We start from the raw sequence: 18,935 nt of genomic DNA, 5'->3' as shown, positions 1-18,935 counted from the left end.
ATTACCTATTGAGCGGTTTCGATAAATATCATTCTCAGAAAAGCAGCAGTGTTTCGGCATACTACAATACGTTTTGTTTACCCATATATGTTCAAAACCTGTGAGTCGGTCAATCTCGCGAGAAACCAAAAGTCACGTGCTTTCCGGTTGTCGTTCGGCGTCGGCGGACTCGGCGCCAGTCGCGCATGCGCGACACCGACATTACGCGGGCGTTGTATCAAGTAATGGTTGCGCCGCGAGAAATAATATCGCTCTTTGATTTTCTGTCGAAAACGACGGTTATCGCCCTTACGTGCACATTAGTATATTTTAGAAGCGAGGTATATCAAGAATAAGTTTGAAGGTGTGCAAAGAGAGTTGTGCAAGCCCCCTGCGGGACACAGAAAGAGAAAGGCCGCCATGAAGCTGACGGACAATGTGTTGCGGAGCTTCAGGGTGGCAAAGGTTTTCCGGGAGAATAAGGACAAGATCAACTGCTTCGACTTCAGCTCCAACGGAGAGTCCATCATATCGAGCAGCGACGACGATTCGCTCGTGTTGTACGACTGCCAAGAGGGGAAGTAAGTCGGGATTGTAAAAACACATACACATTCAAGCTGTTTTGTTAGCTGACATGCTAACGCTAGTGACCATCCACGGCCTGTAATTGAAGTTTGGAATGTAAATCAACATAAAACGATTCACTCGTTTTTGTGATCACTGTATGAAAACACGATTAAAAGAAAATCTGTCGTCCATAAGTAAGTGGTAAGTGGTTAGTACTTCTGCCTCGCAATTATGTGGTTCTCGGTTTGAATCCCTCTTGATTTATGCCAGACTGAGTCAGCTGAGATTATTCAATTTTCTCGACCCCGGGGGCGCTGGAGCCTATCTCATCTGGCTCTGGGCAGTAGGCGGGGTACACCCGGGACTGGTTGCCAGCCAATCGCAGGGCACACAGAGAAGAACAACCATCCACACTCACAAGCACACCTAGGGACAATTTGGAGCGCCCGATTAAACTGCCATGCATGTCTTTGGAATGTGGGAGGAGACCGGAGTACCCGGAGAAGACCCATGCAGGCATGGGGAGAACATGCAAACTCTACCCAGGAAGGCCAGATCCCGGACTCGAACCCAAGTCCTCAGAACTTGGAGGCGGACATGCGCTAACCAGTCATCTATCGTGCCGCCCCCAGCTGAGATTGAAGGCGCTAAATTACATATGTGAGTCAATGTTCGGAGGATAGGATCTCATCTGTGACCCTGAACATAAGTGATCGAGGATGGATATCTATGTTTGTGAATGGTTGTTTGTCTAACATACCTGCAGCTAGCTGTCGACCAGTCCAGGGTGTTTATTACCCCGCTCAACTCACCCCGAGTCAACTGTTGTAGGCTCCAGTTCTCCCCTCATCCAAATGACAACAAGCTCTATATAGAAGACAACAGGTAAATGTTGTGTCCATTCTAATCATATTCTTTTAAAAAATGTGTTACCAGACCCAAGAGGACTCTCAACAGTAAAAAGTATGGCGTGGATTTGATCAGGTACACACATGCAGCCAACACAGTGGTCTACAGTTGCAACAAAATCGATGGTATGTTGACGTAAGTTTTTATTTTTTATTTTTTATTATTATTATGGAAGCCAAATGTGTGAAGAATGCATCTTTTTGTTTGTTTGTTTTCTTGAAGTGTTGCTAGTACCTCTCCATCATATGAAATACACTAACGGGTCCTTCGTCCACTGAAATGCGAATATCTGTCTTAATTTCTAGTTAGAAAAAATAATGAAAATAGCCAAGGTGCATAAAAAACAATGAAGGGTATTTATATGCATTTTTACACTGTAATCGTAAATGTTTTCTCTGTTTGTTTGCCTCTAGTGTTCATCTGTGCGTGGTTTGTAAATTAGTCTGTTTTAGTTTCAGCACTTAATGAGTATTATTACAATTTGAGGTGCTATATGTTGTTATACTTCACCATGCATGGGAGAGCACGTCCGCGTGTGCGTAAATCTCCAGGATGCTGGCCACACGACTGCTCACCCTGGTCTGAGGTAGTTGTTTGTACAGTTTTTGGGTCTAAGATTGTGCCCCACACTGGAGCTAACTGTACAAATGACTGCCTTGCCCATGTCAGAGCACACTCATCTCCGCTGCGCGGGTTCGATTTTGTTCCTAAAATGTGTCACGTACACTGTATGACCAATGTTTTTCCATTGTGTCATCCTTGAAGATACAATCAGATACTTGTCCCTTCACGACAACAAATACATCCGCTATTTTCCTGGGCACAGTAAAAGGTGGGTACTTGTCTTTCTTTCTTTTGTATTTTTTTTTTCTTTCAGGCACACTGAATTAATCCACTTGACTTTTGTATTCAGAGTGACCTCCCTTTCCATGTCTCCTGTGGATGACACCTTCATTTCCGGATCCCTGGATAAAACCATAAGGCTGTGGGATCTTCGCTCGCCTAATTGCCAGGTAATCTAGACGTGTTGTGCTTTTTTTTTTTTTTTTTTACTGCAATTTAAAAACAGTTTTTGTAGGACTGAAAAATGTAATTATTTGTTTAGAAAAAGCTAAATCTTTGCATTGATACTTAGTTGAGCCGATTTGTCCACTGCAGTGTGGAAATAAGTTGGTGCGATGGCCAGAAGGAAGGAGATCATAAAAGACAGAGAATATCCAATTTAATATCCATTCATTGAATGAATAATCAACCACTTTATTGGACAATATGTAACCAAATATATGCTGGTCCTGTCTCATGCAGATCAGCCACCTGCCGTACTATTGGTCCGGTGCCGAGTACGGCTTGGGGTAGAGTTAGCAGCTACAATTATCCCACAGTGTAGCAAGAACCCAGAAAGCACAGATATTTGATGGAGCAGCAGAAAGTCACTTCCCCGAAGTAGCATCTCACGCACCTGTTGTCACGCGCAGGGTCTCATGCACCTCCAGGGGAAGCCGGTGTGCTCGTTCGACCCCGAGGGTCTCATTTTCGCCGCGGGCATCAATTCGGAAATGGTGAAGCTTTACGACCTGCGCTCGTTCGACAAGGTGAGCACGCGGCGACGTGACATGACGTGACGCTCGGCGACAGGTCGAGCAGCTTCTCGCTCAGCCCCGTCCCTCATTTGCAGGGTCCCTTCGCCACCTTCAAGCTGCAGTACGACCGTACGTGCGAGTGGACGGGACTCAAGTTCAGCAACGACGGCAAGCTCATCCTCCTCTCCACCAACGGTGGCGCCCTCCGCATCCTCGACGCGTTTAAAGGGGCCGTGCTGCATTCTTTTGGGGTGAGATGCACACTGACACTTGCAGTGTAATCAGCGTTGACGTCAATTAGCACACACTTCATGAAAATAAGCCAGCATTTTGTTGAACAATTTCCATTTGTTTATGATTGTGGTTGTACTTTACAGTGAACTATAACATACCAAGTGCTGCTTTATTAACCAAAATATTAAAATAATGGAATCACCAGTCTCACAGTTAGCAAGGGTTGTAGTATCAAGAAAAGGTGAGCGTTCTGAAATAGGGTTTTTAGTCAAGGATAAGGGTTTCAAAGACAGAATTAGGGTGTGAAGACAACTTAAAAAACAATGTCAGGATTTCAAAACAGCGCTTTTGAGTTTTACTGACTCATTAACAGTAAGTTTAATATAATGATCATTAGCCCGCTAAACATTACATGGTAAACATTTCCGGGTAGAGGGTTTCAAGGACAGTTAGAATTTCAAGTCCGAGTGTGCCCTTTCTTACCTTATTTTCTTGCTGCCATCTTTTCATACAATCCTATTTTCATAACATAAAAGTGAAAGGCTGCTTTTGGCGCACTCAGTATCATAAATATTTTCGTTAAAGGAACACCTCTGTGATGTTGTCAACCAAAACTAAGGCAAAAATATTTGACACAGTTTTCCACTTGTTCTTACCTGGTACTACTGCTCTGTCACTCACTACGTCTTAGCACACACACGAAACCGGAATCAGGGAGCGACAAAAAGTTGTCACCTAGATTAGAAAAATCGAAGAGTACTTTCATAGAAATTAACCCATCAAGTTCAGTTCTGAGTCTGTGATGAAATGGAGCAGAGTAATCACTCAGCGTCATTGTGTTTGTTTACCTGCAGGGCTACAACAACAACAAAGGTGTCACACTGGAGGCCTCGTTCACACCCGACTCTCAGTTTGTCGTCATCGGTAAGTTACACAACCTGCAAAATTGACACACAAGAGCGTAATGGACAAAAGCATTCATTTAAAAACGGTTTCTTTGAAGAAGCAAGTTTCAATCCTGGCCGCACTGAAATGTGCAATTGTTTGCATGGCAGGCTCCGAGGACGGCAAGATCCACGTATGGAATGCCGAGAGCGGCTTGAAGGTGGCGGTGCTGGACGGCAAACACACGGGGCCCATCACGTGCCTCCAGTTCAACCCCAAATTCATGACGTTCGCCAGCGCCTGCTCCAACATGGTGAGCCGTGCTGTCACATGCTAACCCCCCCGCTCATAATGGCACCCGTTTGTTTCGTGGAATGATGGCGCCACGCAATACAGAAGGAACACTCGTTTTTTTGTTCTCAGCAGTTTGGAAGCAAAGTGTGATAGCGTGATATTAAGCTTTGGGGCAAAATTTACGATGCTTTTTGAATGGTCGTAAAATACATACGCACACCAAAGTGTCTAAATTATCTATGTCTGTCTTTGCAGGCGTTCTGGCTTCCCACCATTGATGACTGAAGTGTGACATGGCAGCCAGCAGGGGGGGACACCTCCTCATGTTTGTGACCCAATAAATTGTAAATTATGTTTTGTGCAGAAGTAGCGTGTCCATTTGTTTTTATATATATTTTTATTTTACATTAAAACTGTCTTTGAAAACATCTGGGCATTTGTCTATTTTTTTTAATGGATAATCTCTATGAGTATGATTGGACATTATAAAGAATTTGTGGTGTCACATCCAATTGTTTTGGGCTTATGATAAGTGCAACACATACAGTCAAAGCAAAGTCGACGACACTACCTGAAGGTTCTCATCATTTTCCAAAAATATCAAACCTCCCTTTTCAATTCGCCTAATTGCATCATTGTTTGAGGCATTTTTCAGTTTTCTAAAAATGACTAAACACCAAATTAACTGGGCAGTATCTTATTTTGAAATGACTTGGTCAGAACCATCAAAAAAACGAAAACCGGTCACAATAATGCCTAAGGGTTAACAAAGAATCCACTCGCCTTGATTCAACCTTTTGTGAATTACTATGGCCTTGGTTATTATCTAGAAAAGAAATTTAAAAAAAATACAAACTTTAATCATAGCATTTATGGATGTAAGTTAAAAATGACTGAAGCAATTATGCTATTAGACGAACAACATCAAGGATGATTTTTTTTCCTTACCACCATGCTCCCAAAAGTTTAATGCAAAACAATTTGTCGTGATGCCAAACATATTTTTAAAGCAGTTGCGTTAGAGGCCACAAAAAAAATAAAATAAATATATATATATATATACATATATATATATATAATTACTTGAATTAAAATATATAATTGACTAAACAAATATATGTATATATATATATACTGCGATTGGTTGGCAACCAGTCCAGGGTGTCCCCCGCCTACTGCCCAGAGCCAGCTGAGATAGGCGCCAGCAGCCCCCGCGACTCTTGTCAGGAATAAGCGGTCAAGAAAATGGATATATATATATATATATATATATATATATATATATATATATATATAACTTGGTGTTAATTACAAATGTTAAAAGTCAATTTACAGTCATGGTAGCTAAAAAAAAAAATATTTTTTTAAACCCTTATTAGTCCTGCTGATAAGGGGTTTAAAAAATGGAATGAATTAAAAAAATAAATAAATCATGTACTGTATAAACAAATACAGCATACGCATGCAGTGCTTTAAGTGGGCCGGTACGCACCGGTACGGAGCTCCGGCACTTCTAAAAATCTCCCTTGAGCGTTCCGGTACTTCTCAATGTGCAAAGAACGTACTGTCACAGTCTGTCAGCGTACCGGTACGCTTGACAAGACATATTTTGCTCCCAAAATGCTGTTCCGCCGAGTGCCATTCGTCCACTGACTTACATATAATATAGAAGTCCGTGCGCTGATCACCAAGCGCATGATTACTCCAGTTGTGATTTATATATCAGCGCTGCACAAGAGAGGCGTGCTTGCGTCATTCAACGTGATGCTAGCCTAGCGGCTAGCCCGATGCTTTTTCCCCCCCCTCTAGCTCGATGCTCACCGACAGACCCCAAAGTGTGTGTACAAGCATAATTCTTGAGTTAAGAAAATCGCTACTGTGCTGTCCTGGCTCAAAGCTTAAAAAAAAAAAAAGATCGTCAGACTCCGAGGTGGATTCGCAGGCTGACAACACGGACGTACAAAATAAATAAATAAATAAATAAATAAATACATAAATAACATGGATCTCTCATGCCAAACAAGAAGTGAAGCCGGCGGTAAGCATATTTTTTCTCCTCTGCGGCGAACGAAAATATCAGTGTGTGGGGTACGGTTGTACCGATAAGTGTGGAAGGAACTCTAAATGCAGATATCCTCAGTAATAATGTGAATATAAATTTTCTTTCATAAGATAGTTTTCCAACTGCTACTCCAAGCAAGTCTGCCCATCATCATGTTATCAGAACGATCAACAATAAAATGAAAGCAACACTGTGAAATATAAACCTAACTTCTGCAAGTCACCATTCACGATACTGACATGATATAGTCTGAATGGTTGACGCAAGCAATGAAGTTGTGAATTGCCTAGTACCTGAGGATTCGATTCGTATAACGATTCATAGGTCACGATTCGATTCGATACAATTAATCCTGATACGAATTTCTAAGTCGATTGTTGCGATTTTTTAAAATTCAAATTTAGAAAATACTAATCAATAAACTTGTACAGTGTAAGATTTGTATGAAAATGTATTATTTATCTGAAACTTCAGTCTTATACAGGTTGTAATTTGTTTCATGTCAGCATTGAAATAAAATATTAAGGCTTAATGTTCCATTAATATAACATTATTTCATGCTTAAGGTGTGAACCCTAAGACGTTTTGGTGAATATTTTTCTATCAAAAATGGATGTTTAAAAATTGATTCGGAAGCCTATTGAACCGATTCAAGATTTGCACAATGTAATATCGCGATATATTGCCGAATCGATTTTTTTTTTTTAAACACCCCTAGTAGCAACCTAATTACTGAGCATGAGTGGCCAGAATACACGACTGATGCTGATGAAAACACAGGACAATATAATATTGTACTGTAAATTACAACTTATTGGCAAATTTGTGGGCATGTGATTGTGTCATTTCACTCACCACTGTGCTGGTTATATTAATTAATGTCAGTCCTTAAAATTTCCCTTTTAATTGTACACAATGGTATTAAATAATATTTAATATTAAAATTTACAATAAAAATAGCCCCAAATTTTTCTGATCGCGCTCGCATTATATATACATACGTACATATATACAAGAGACAAGAGTACCGGCACTTTTTTTTTTTTTTTTTCACTTAAAACAGTGTACGCATGTATGCACTAATATATATATATAATGGTGCAAAAAGGTGACTTTAAGAAAAACAAAACAAAACAGTTTTTATATTATGGGGAAAAAAAATGCCCCAGCCCCTCCACTTGTCCACTTGTGGTGTTGGGTGCTTTTTTTTTTTTTTTTTTCTTCTTCCCAGGTCAGCACCAAGACTGGACTGCCAGTGGGAGCTAAATTTGGTCGTCAGGGTGGATGATCATATTTCCTATCTGTGTGCACATGATACTGTCCCAGTTACTTGAGCGATGTCCTATCTCGCACACCCATAAGGTCCTCGATGCCCCTTCCAGCTCTACACAACTGTACTTAGACATTCTCAACTCGACAAAGTAAATCGAAGACTTCAGATTGTTTTTAGCTTTCTCGTGACTCTGAGTGACGACTTCTTGGAGCCTGCTGGGAGGACGGCCCCGCTCCTTACTTGCTTGCTGCCTTGAACCGCCATGTTTCTGGCCTTAGTGGTGACGCCAGAGCTGAGGGAGTTTCTGGCCCGGGCGAGAGGGGGAGCGGTGCGTCTCATCAAGGTGCGCATACAAGACGGTGAGTGACCCCACAACAACACACCACTGGAGTGAATTGATAACGTTGGGTGTTGGTTTTCGTTTCACTGGCTCTGCTGCTGTTTGTGATGTGACTATTTGTGAACAATCATCTTTTTGTTTTTTTCACAAAGGCATGTGCTTTAAAAGGGGTCTTTAACATGACTCCCAAGAGGCACCCAGTAGCCCCTGACACCTACTTGACCAATCGACACAAAACTGGGTGTTTACGTCTATCATAATAGGACGCACAAAAACGACACTAAAGCACTCATGCCTGAAATTTAACAGGAACTCGGCCATTTAGGTGTGAAGTAACCATATTTAACGGATTCCAGAGCTAAGAATTTTCCATGAAAAATGGGGTGTCAGGGCCCATTCGTCAACTTTAATCTTGGACTTGCCTTTCATTATACTCTGGATCCAGATAATATCCATAACTGTGAAACAAAGGAACAAATGGATGGAATAAAGCTTCATTGCTTTTTCACAGTGCTAACATTTCAAAACAGGAGGTTGATTTTCAGGGGAACCCCACCACCATCATCGGATGATTTCTGCCTGCACTGAAGGCAGTCTGATCTGACACTTCTAAGAAAAATACCCTCACAACATAAAACGATTTAGAGGAAGGAAGGAAAGGAGAGAGGAGAAAAAATAGTTGAAGGCAGCTGCTGAAGTGTTAAGTGGGAAGAGGGTTTAGCGAGGCCAGTGTTTTCTAGGTATGTTCGTGTGCGGTGTGTATAAGACTCTTCTGACTCTTGTGTCACACCAATCATGACTCTTGTTTTTGTGTACTGACTCCTTTCAACATCAGTGATGTCACTCGGGTGCTTCATCTTGTATTTGGGTGGGTCGTGACTTGTGAAGCAATTTCTGCCCGGTGATAAGCAGTCATTTCAGTATTAGGTACCATAGGGGCACCCATGATCCAACAAAATTGGAATTCTTATGATGTGAGAAGAGGTGGATGACTGGTTAGCACGTCCGCCTCACAGTTCTGAGGACTCGGGTTAGAGTCCAGGCTCCGGCCTTACTGGGTGGAGTTTGCATATTCTCCCCGTGTCCGCGTGGGTCTTCTCCGGGCACTCCGGTCTCCTCCCACATTCCAAAGACATGCATGGTAGGTTAATTGGCGCTCCGAATTGTCCCTAGGTGTGCTTGTGAGTGTGGATGGTTTTTCGTCTCTGTGTGCCCTGCGATTGGCTGGCAACCAGTCCAGGGTGTACCCCACCTACTGCCCAGAGCCAGCTGAGATAGGCTCCAGCACCCCCCGTGACCCTTGTGAGGAATAAGCGGTCAAGAAGATGGATGATGTGAGAAGCTAGCATGATACATTACGCATGCTAAAAATCTGCGCAGTCTTATATAATTCTGGAACATCTAACTTTTCAAGCGACATGCTAAAAACCTACTGATAGGTACAATGTTAACATTTTAGCTGCTGGTATGCTAACATATAGCAAGCTAGCAACCTGAGTGGAAAACATGCTAAGATGGCTCGATTATGATCATTTCCTTTATTTAGCTATTGAAAATGAGAATTGTTCAAATTATAGTAGCTATGCTTAAAAAAAAAAAAAAGATTGGTAATAAGTTTACTTTCATCATTTCCTGTAGTTAGATATTATTGCCAATGCCAAAATGATTACAGTTGCAATGATAACAACTTAGCAACAAAGTAAAGTGATTTCAAAATTTTCACGGTTATCAATTTGTACTGAATCTCATGCAATGCCGTTCCTAATGTTGTGGTCATTCATAATATATGCTCGCACAACAAAGGAAAGGTTAAGGAAGGAGAGCCGGTGGAAAATATGCAGAATAGGAATGTGTTGCCCCTCAGAATAGCAACTGTTTGCAGGAGACAAGTCAGCAAAGCCGCGCAGCTAGCTAGATGATGGACAGGTGAATAGAAAACGGTCAACATGCTATGCTAAAAATGACATCAGCTCAATTAATGGTTAGCTACTGAGCAGATGTATTTTTAGACAGAAAATGGTTCACATGGCAAAAAGCAAAGTCATGACAAAAAGCGAAACAATTAGCATTAGGCCGATTAGTTAGGATAAGTTAGTTGCTAGATGGATGGGCGGCTGGGCAGGCAAACGGATGGGGCAAGACGGACAAGGACAGTCAAATAGATTGGGATGGACAGACAATGAAGAGACAGATTGGAACAGGCAAACATATAGACAAATAGGGATGGATGGACACAAGTAATAATGAATGCACATATGGACAGATAGACCGATATGGATGGATGGACAGACAAATAGAGAGAAACAGACAGGCAGGGAGACATGGACAGAGGGACTGTAAGTGGATGTACAGCTCACAGACGAACAGACAAGACAACTAGAGATGGACACACAGGGCCAGCAAATAGTGACCGACAGGCGGACAGGGCTGGAACGTAAATAGATTGCTGGATAGAAAATGGCTGACATCCTACACTAAAAAAGCAAAGTGGCATTCGTTCGCATAGCTAGCTAGCTGATGGATCGAAAAAACAAGATTAGCTGGATTAGCTAGCTAGGATATATTGATATGAAATGGGTGCACTAAAAACAAAGCAATTCTTAATATGCTAGCTAGAAGAGAGGTGAGTCGATTGAGCGACCGACTGACCAATTTAGCGGACGATATCAGACATGCTACGCTAAAAGGCAAACCAATATAGCTCAATTAGCTAGCCACAAGATGGTAAACAAAACGGAGCTCACATAGCAAACGAGCAGTTCAATTAAATGATAGACAATGGCAGTTGTGCTACGCTAAAAGGTAATTTGACATTAGTTTAAAAAAAAAAAAAAAAAAGCTACCTATCAGATATTGATATGAAATGGCAGATATGCTGCACTAAAATCAAAGCAACATTAGCTCAATTTGCTGGCTACATGATACAGTTTTGCTTGAAAGTTCACATAAAAGGCTTAATGTCCATAAAAATCCAAAATACTGTGGCAATTGTTTTGATATTTCCGAAATTGAAGTTGACATGAGTAGCGATGTGCATGTGAATTTTGGTGACGATTTATAGCATATTTGTATCTTGAAGCGACAGTTTTTTACAGTTGTGCTCATAAGTTTACATACTCCAACCGTATGTAAACTTTCAAGCACAACTATAGATAGATAGATAAAATGGTGTACTAAAGACATAACGTCATTCCATTGGCATGTGTTGTAATGCAAGGTAAGGTATGTGATGTCGGCCTGGTGTGACTTTCAGAACAGCTGGTGCTGGGGGCCTACAGGGAACCAGAACAGAGCTGGGACCAGGACTACGACCACTTTCTCCTACCTCTGTTGGACCGACACGAGCCGTGCTATGTGCTGTACCGCCTGGACTCCCACAATGCACTGGGCTTTGAGTGGCTCTTCCTATCCTGGTCACCTGATCAGTCTTCCGTATGTCACAACGGACACCAAGACTGTGTCAGAATGTCTACACTATTTTTATATATATATATATATATATATATATATATATATATTTATTTATTTATTATATAGTATATTAGGCTGTAGCGGACGCACCAATTTGTAGGGGTGTCCGAATGTCCTGTATGAAAAAATGTAGTGCACTCACAATTACCCACAATGCATCTGTTGGTCACTTAACAGGGTAATATAGACCACAGTGCATTGTGTGCAAGAAAACAAACGCAAGCGATGCAAAGCAGTGAAAACCTCACATGCGACGAGGAGCAGGTCTGCTTTCCTAACAGAATAACTATATACAGTATTAGGCTACTATATAGTGCGGGACAATATAGTCAAGTCAAGTAGAGGTTAGGGGATAAGAGTGGACATTAGGACACAATTCATCTTTATCCTTTCCTGATCAACACATACATATATAAAGAAGCAGTCAGATAGAATTTACTAGGGTTGTCTACAAAAAGTAATGCACACTACATGAAAGCTGAAATCTGTCCAGTTAGCTGATATCACTTTGTTTTTTAGCTTAGCATGTCACACACTAACTGTCAGCTAGGTGTTTGAGCTACATTGCCTTTGAAGCTAGCATAGCATTTTCTATGGATCAACTCATCTGCTAATAAGCTAACCAAGCTAATGTTACTTTGTTTTTTCATTTGCTAGCATGCTGAGTTAATGTTTTGTTTTTTAGTGTATCATGTCTAATATCTATCGATTGATTGATTCATCAATCTGCTACCTTGCTAATCAAGCTAACTTCCCTTTGCCTAGTCACAAAGCATGTTGGCCATTTTCTTTGTACTAGCTAGCTGGTCAAGCTAATGTAGCATGCTCTGTTACAAGTCTATCCTCGGCTGGTTGTCTTTAATTGTTGAGTGGTTTGGCTCTATTTAGATTAGTTTTGTTTCATGATTCTTTTGTTAACACACATTCCACTTTACATTCATCCATTCGACAGCCAAATGGCACCAGAATGCGATTAGTGAAATTTTCAGATAATCTCATTCCCAAGTAAAAAGATTCATGTTGAACAATAGCTAGTGTGTTCAGTGTGATTGTGCGTACAAAACGTGCTGCATGGCAATTCATCAACAGATCTCAATCTAGAGCGTCAGCATAACAACAAGCAGCTGACTGCTGGCATCACAAGCTTTCTTAGCTCTTGGCGATATTATTACAAAGATATCCTCTTATGTAGCTGTCAATGTGAAGTACAGTACTGATAAATTGATGATGTTAAGTTACGCACTCTAAAAGGTCGCTCAGTCTCTTTCCAATAATTCAACACTTTGCATGACTCAAAATAATGGGAAAAATCAGTCACTCGTGCGGTTGTGTCATGTGGTGTTTTTCGTCACCGTGACAACCGGGTTAACTGAACTCAATTTAATTGAGATTAAAATGATAACCTTACGATACTTAAGTAAGCAATCTTAAAATGGTAATCTTTTTTATCTTAAATTGGTAATTGTATTATTTTTCTTATTATTGTTTAAAATATTTTGAAATCAATCAATCAAGTCCCTGTTGGTCTGCTGGTTTCAGGTCAAAGACAAGATGGTGTACGCTGCCACCCGTGCCACCGTCAAGAAAGAGTTTGGCGGTGGCCATGTGAAGTATGAGATGTTTGGCACACTGGAGGTCAGAGGTCATTTGCAGCAGTGACGTGTGTTTTAAAAGGGGCTCTCTCAACGGTATGTCTTTCCGAATCTCCACAGGAAGACGTCTCCCTGTCGGGCTATCAGCGTCATGTGTCATTATGCACCGGTCCTGCCCCGCTCACGCTAGCTGAGCAGGAACTGCAGAGGATCAAGCTCACTGAGGTAGGATGCCATAATCACCTCATTGGTATTCTCATTGCAAAAGTATGCACCCGCTTCACTTTTGCCCATATATTTGTTTTATCCACAATATCTTGAAAAGAGTCGCAGAAATCTCAAAACTCAACTCACGGTCAATTAATCATAACTGTAAAATATGTGACCTTCAAGTAAAAATCGCAGATACCGGTACGTAGTTCTCTACAAAATATTTTTTGAAAATAGTTTTCCTTCCGACAACATATCTTGAGAATAACTTACAATTTTGTTATTGAAATTGTTTTTCCCACTAATCTGATAGTGTAATTTAGTCTTTCATTTAAGTGGCTTGAATACGCTTTCATATAAGTATTTACTATTTGCGTACATCTTGCTATTTGAATTTCTTACTTGAAATAAAGTAAATTTGAAGAAAAAAACAAAACAAATTTTATTAGTGTGGTGATTTTTGTATTGAAGGAGAAGGTATTGAATCCTTTTTGGCCTGAACAAAATGTGGGACAGGTCAAAGGGAGTGCAAGGCACTGTATGAATGGTGCTTGAGTGAATCATTCTGACAGCTAACCTGTGACTGATTGCTTTCACAGGGCAGAGTCAAACAGGTATGTGTTTATCAGAGATGATCATGGGGACCAACCACACTGCATTTCACTGTAAGTGCAGATTTATTGTGACCTGAAGAATAGGTCTTATGGTACAGTATCAAGCAAAGCATCAAATTTATAATAATGAATGATATCATGTCAGCTACTTAATGTCAGATTTAGGCATATATATATATATATATATATATATATATATATATATATATATATATATATATTTGTTTTGTTTTTTTAAATAAACGTGTAAGTCCATACTGTCTTAGTCCTCTGAAAACAAATTGTACAATAGAAATTTAGTTTTTTGGGGGGATTTTTACTTAGCACAGAGCATAGTATCAGCTTGATACCGCTACCTGGTATCGGTACTTGCCCATCATTTAAGACTAGTCTTCTTTATCCTCCTTTTCATTCAACATCAAAGAATATTGTTTTATATTGTATTTTTTTCTTTTATAAATGATTAAAATAAAAAAATGAAATCAACATTTTTTTTTATGCCCCCTCAGGAAAAAGAAAATATTTTACAGTATTCCCCTCTTTCTAATTGTAGCCTGGAGCCTTCCTTGATGTGTGCTTGCTGCCCCCTGCAGGTGACGGCAGAGAACAGCGTGGATAGTAAGCAGCAAACCCTTCAAGGCCTGGCATTCCCTCTGCAGGAGCCGGCCAGACAAGCCCTCAAGCAACTTGCCCAGAAGCAGATCAACTACATACAGCTGGTCAGTACCACCAGAAAATCACTTATCACACCGGAAAAATTCATATAATAATAAATGACCACCTTCATTCACCCTCTCAGAGATTGGATGTGGAGCGGGAGACCATTGAGCTGGTTCATTCCCACCAGACTGAAATGTGTGACTTGGCTTGCCGGGTTCCCAAAGACACGCCAAGATATCATTTCTTCCTCTACAAACACTACCATGAAGGCGACTACCTCGAATCCATCGGTGCGCCATCAGAGTCCCATGCTTGTTTTTTTTCGATGGAATGTCTGGAGTGGAGTGACCCCCTTTGACAACAGCCTTATATTTAGTAGCAGAAGCCAGACGAGACCGGACGTCCAAAATAGACCAGACGGATCAGACAAGCAAGCAGTAATGTGATTTCTGAGAAAATAGTGTTCTGTAATAATCACAAGTCGAAGTATGTTAGCCGGATCTGTATTTAAATTTCGGCAATGGCCTTCCTGTGTCAGCCTTTTACATGTTCTACCATGCACGTTAGGTTCTTTGAAGAGTCAAAATGATCCTTATGTGAATGTGACCGTGATTGACCCGCGAATCCATCTTACACATGCCTGTACAAAATGGACGGAATGATTGAAGCCACACGCGGCTTCTCCCGAGTTCATTGTGGGACGCCTTTCGGAGAATCAGATAATCAAAGTCAATGTACAGTATAACAAAGAGCACCTTGTGTCCATGAGCCAGCCACATCATGCACCACTCTGATGATTGGCCCTATTTCCTCAGCACGTGATGTCATCATCAGTCAAAAGCAAGAGTAAAAAATAGTTTTCAAAGGTATTAATTGTACATGAAAAATAATGAAGTTATCAAATTAATTCTGGACAAAATATGAACTTTTCACTGCTGAAAATTGTTCAGTGAGTCAAGTATCCCATTAAAGTATAAAAACATATTTTAAGGGGAAAAAAAAAAGCCATCCTGCAGTATATTATCTTCATTTTTAATTATTATTGATTTACATGATTATATTAAATATACTGACCTAGTATTTCCTGGTATTTCCCCCAAAATTGAAATGACTAAATAAGTTACTGATTCTTTTTTTTTTTTTAATTTATTTATTTTTAGATTCGGAATACATTATAAAATATAGATCCAGTAAGGCTCTCGGGTGAAGCCCAGAATTCAAAGCAAACAAGGTGAAGCAGCGTTTAGCTGTTATGCTGCACACAAATGGAATAAGCTGCCAACAGAAGGGAAGTCGGTGTGAATACGTTCAGAAAATCAGTTTTTCCCCAAAATTTCTTATGCAGTATGCTCTTTCATTTGGCTACTTTTTTTTTATTTTTTTATTTGTTTTTAAATGTGTCTAGTCAATTTCTTTGAAAACATTTTCAAATGTTCCTTTTGTAGTCACGTTTACAAATAGAAAATCTATCAGAAAGGGCACATTAAGTACCTGAATTGCTGGTTCTATTTCGTCAATTAAGCGTCTTTCCTTCTGTTGTGTAGTGTTCATCTACTCCATGCCCGGATACAGCTGCAGCGTCAAGGAGCGAATGCTGTACTCCAGCTGCAAGAGTCGACTCCTGGAGGAGGTGGAGAGAGATTACCAGCTGCAGGTTGCTAAAAAGGTGAAAGGGAGTCAGTCAGTTGTACACAGAGCAGCTGTAGGGAAAAAAAAAATGTCTTTGAGGACACTGAGGTCATGTGCTTGGTGTTTTTCCTTTCTAAGAATTTCAGGCTCTCAGAAACATTACATGCTTTGTAATTCTTGTGGAGGATTTAATAACTCATAAAAATATGCAAACTGCGGCGTGGCAAATGCATTATATATTTTTTCCTCTCTCTTCAGTTGGAAATTGAGGACGGGGACGAATTGACGGAGGAGTTTCTGTACGAAGAGTTCCATCCCAAGCAGCAGGCCTTCAGGCAGGCCTTTGCCAAGCCGCGCGGCCCCGCGGGCAAGAGGGGACACAAGCGCCTCATTAAGGGCCCCGGTGAGGCCGCGCAGGACGGCTAGAGGCGGCCCAAATGTCTCGCCTGAGGTGTTTCTCCACTTCTGGCACCTTGCGAAATAACGCCTGACACCTCGCCAGGGTCACAACAATGAGCTCAGTGTCCGATTGCTTGTGAGCACAGGAAGCATTTGTGAGATATCGGCAGTTCTCTCTCTCTCTATGTATAAGGTTCAGAATAATATCGCCGTGTTGAAATATATATAAGTAAAACTCAACGTCCTTATCGTTGTTTTTCTTTTCATACACACAAATTGGGAACGTCGCACAATGCACATTTTTTTTTTTTGTGTGTTACAAATGTGTTGTTCCCTTACACAAAACAATGTAAAAGGAATATTGCATAATAAAAAAAAATAAATAAATTAGGGCTAGCAAGTCTAGCATCTTTGGTGGGAAAAAAAATACACTCAAAAAGCATAATTGTTGAACCAATTTAAGATTACAGATTGAATTGTTCACCAATTTAAGAAAAAAAAAATCGCTTTAATTGGTAACATACAATTGAATTAAGTTAATCCAAAGTGACTCAATTAAGTTTAATGAACTCGTAATTCATTAAACTTAATCGACTCACTTTGGATTAACTCAATTCAATCGCGTGTGACCAATCGAAGCAATTTTTTTTTTAAATTGATCAACAATTTGTAATTTTAAGTTGGTTCAACAATTCTCTTAAAAGTGTAGAATACATTTTAGACTCGCAAGTAGGTCTAACTTGTGGCGTAATGTGATTCTGTTAGATTTGATGAGTGCACATGAAGGCAGACAGATTTGGTGTTCTGCGGACGTGTGACGTGGGTCATGACAATCCCTCATTTTAGAAATCAATTTAGAGCTGTCAAAGTTAATTGATTAATTGATTACCAATATTAATCGATTATCAATATTATTCAATCCTCTGATTTCAGCATATCAACAGTAATTGTTCACTGATTTCTGTAGTCCTTCTTGAAAGACTGATTATCTTCTGTGTTGAATCAAAATTAAGACATCTGTTTTTACTATGGAAAACAATGACCCAATCGGTAACATACTATAACAACCATCCTCCTTTTTATAAATCACTTATACAAATACGAAGTAAACACCAATCACTGGTTAATAAACAGTAATCAGGGGGTTTCAAAAAATACATTTAAATGCAAAATTAAAATGAATCGGATTAGTCGATTAATCAAACAAAAAATATTTAATAGTGACAGCACTAAATCAATTCATTGAACAAATTATGATCATTGTTGTATCAACTCCTTTACATCTGTGTTGTATGGTATTGACCAACTTCTGGCACCCGTAACCTATTCCAGCATCTGCATTTATTTTTCAAAGTAAAGTGTCTCTCACTGTCTACTAGCAAAAGCAAAAATATTCAGCAGTTTTCAGTTAATAATTCATGCTTATTTTTCCAAAACACAATAGATGAACGTTATAGCATGGCCAGCATGCTCCCCAGACATAAATCCAATACATAGCTAGCGGTGTGACATATTGTCGTTTCTGAAGCGAAACTGTGAAACGTAGGTGAATATTGGAATGTCTGTTCAATTATTATTATTTTTTGGTTTTTCAAATAGAACACAGTGTTTCCAGTGTATTCAAGTATATGCAAATCAAAACTTTTTATTTTTTTTATTTTTTAAAAGGATTAGGAGCTTTCTTCACTAAAACCAACTGTTATCATTCTGAACACAAATGTACGTACAAACTTGAACACAAGCGATAATGTGAAGCCAATCTGTTTCTTTTTTTCCCCTTCTCCATTCTGTTGAACTGTATCGGAAACAGCCGACTTGTTTACAGTATGACAGACTGGCAGCATAAATCTGCAGCGGAGTTTTGAACACACATTTTGTACCAGTGATGTTTGTAAGAAACTGAACGAAAATAAAATGCTTTTAATGTTTTCACTCAGCATGCAGCTGTTATGCATACATGCATGGATGGATCAATTATTGTTGGGTTTTTTTTTTTTCTCTCCACGTTAAATGTTGAAATCCTTTAGAAACAACAGCGACATTTCACATTTGGTCATGGCAATAAAGCAATGTTGAAAGCAAATTCAAATTCAATCAATTGTGCAGGGCTGTGACCTGAGCCCAAAGCACAAAATGCGTGACCATCAAACCATTAAGGGCTCCGAGATGGATTTTCTATAACTACGACTACATTATCAGCAACAAAGGCTTCCATTCAATCTTCTACAGTCCCCTGA

The 18,935-nt window shown here is 40.0% G+C and overlaps 2 protein-coding genes across 4 annotated transcripts; both read left to right on the top strand.

The window, feature by feature from the left end:
• The first annotated feature begins 136 nt into the window (after nt 1–136).
• wdr82 (WD repeat domain 82) lies at nt 137–4,876 on the top strand. The gene is made up of 9 exons (XM_077528440.1): nt 137–560; nt 1,483–1,580; nt 2,221–2,287; nt 2,369–2,468; nt 2,931–3,047; nt 3,131–3,286; nt 4,124–4,193; nt 4,325–4,467; nt 4,704–4,876. The coding sequence occupies exons 1-9, from the start codon at nt 400–402 to the stop codon at nt 4,731–4,733; spliced, it is 942 nt and encodes a 313-aa protein (XP_077384566.1). The 5' UTR covers nt 137–399; the 3' UTR covers nt 4,734–4,876.
• A 1,355-nt stretch (nt 4,877–6,231) lies between these two features.
• On the top strand, nt 6,232–18,617 carry twf2 (twinfilin actin binding protein 2). 3 transcript variants are annotated; one of them, XM_077528437.1, is made up of 10 exons: nt 6,232–6,486; nt 8,062–8,142; nt 11,377–11,555; nt 13,134–13,229; nt 13,307–13,411; nt 13,996–14,010; nt 14,604–14,729; nt 14,810–14,960; nt 16,215–16,336; nt 16,558–18,617. In XM_077528437.1, the coding sequence occupies exons 1-10, from the start codon at nt 6,450–6,452 to the stop codon at nt 16,723–16,725; spliced, it is 1,080 nt and encodes a 359-aa protein (XP_077384563.1). In that variant the 5' UTR covers nt 6,232–6,449; the 3' UTR covers nt 16,726–18,617. The 3 variants fall into 3 exon arrangements, with proteins under 3 accessions (XP_077384563.1, XP_077384564.1, XP_077384565.1); XM_077528438.1 differs by having other exon boundaries at nt 7,742–8,142; XM_077528439.1 differs by having other exon boundaries at nt 6,232–7,931.
• The last annotated feature ends 318 nt before the right edge of the window (nt 18,618–18,935 follow it).

This window comes from Festucalex cinctus, chromosome 8, assembly GCF_051991245.1.
Source record: "Festucalex cinctus isolate MCC-2025b chromosome 8, RoL_Fcin_1.0, whole genome shotgun sequence".
In the NCBI taxonomy this organism is placed as follows: domain Eukaryota; kingdom Metazoa; phylum Chordata; class Actinopteri; order Syngnathiformes; family Syngnathidae; genus Festucalex; species Festucalex cinctus.
Note: the sequence above shows the minus strand (reverse complement) of the source record. Positions and strands in the feature narration are given on the sequence as shown.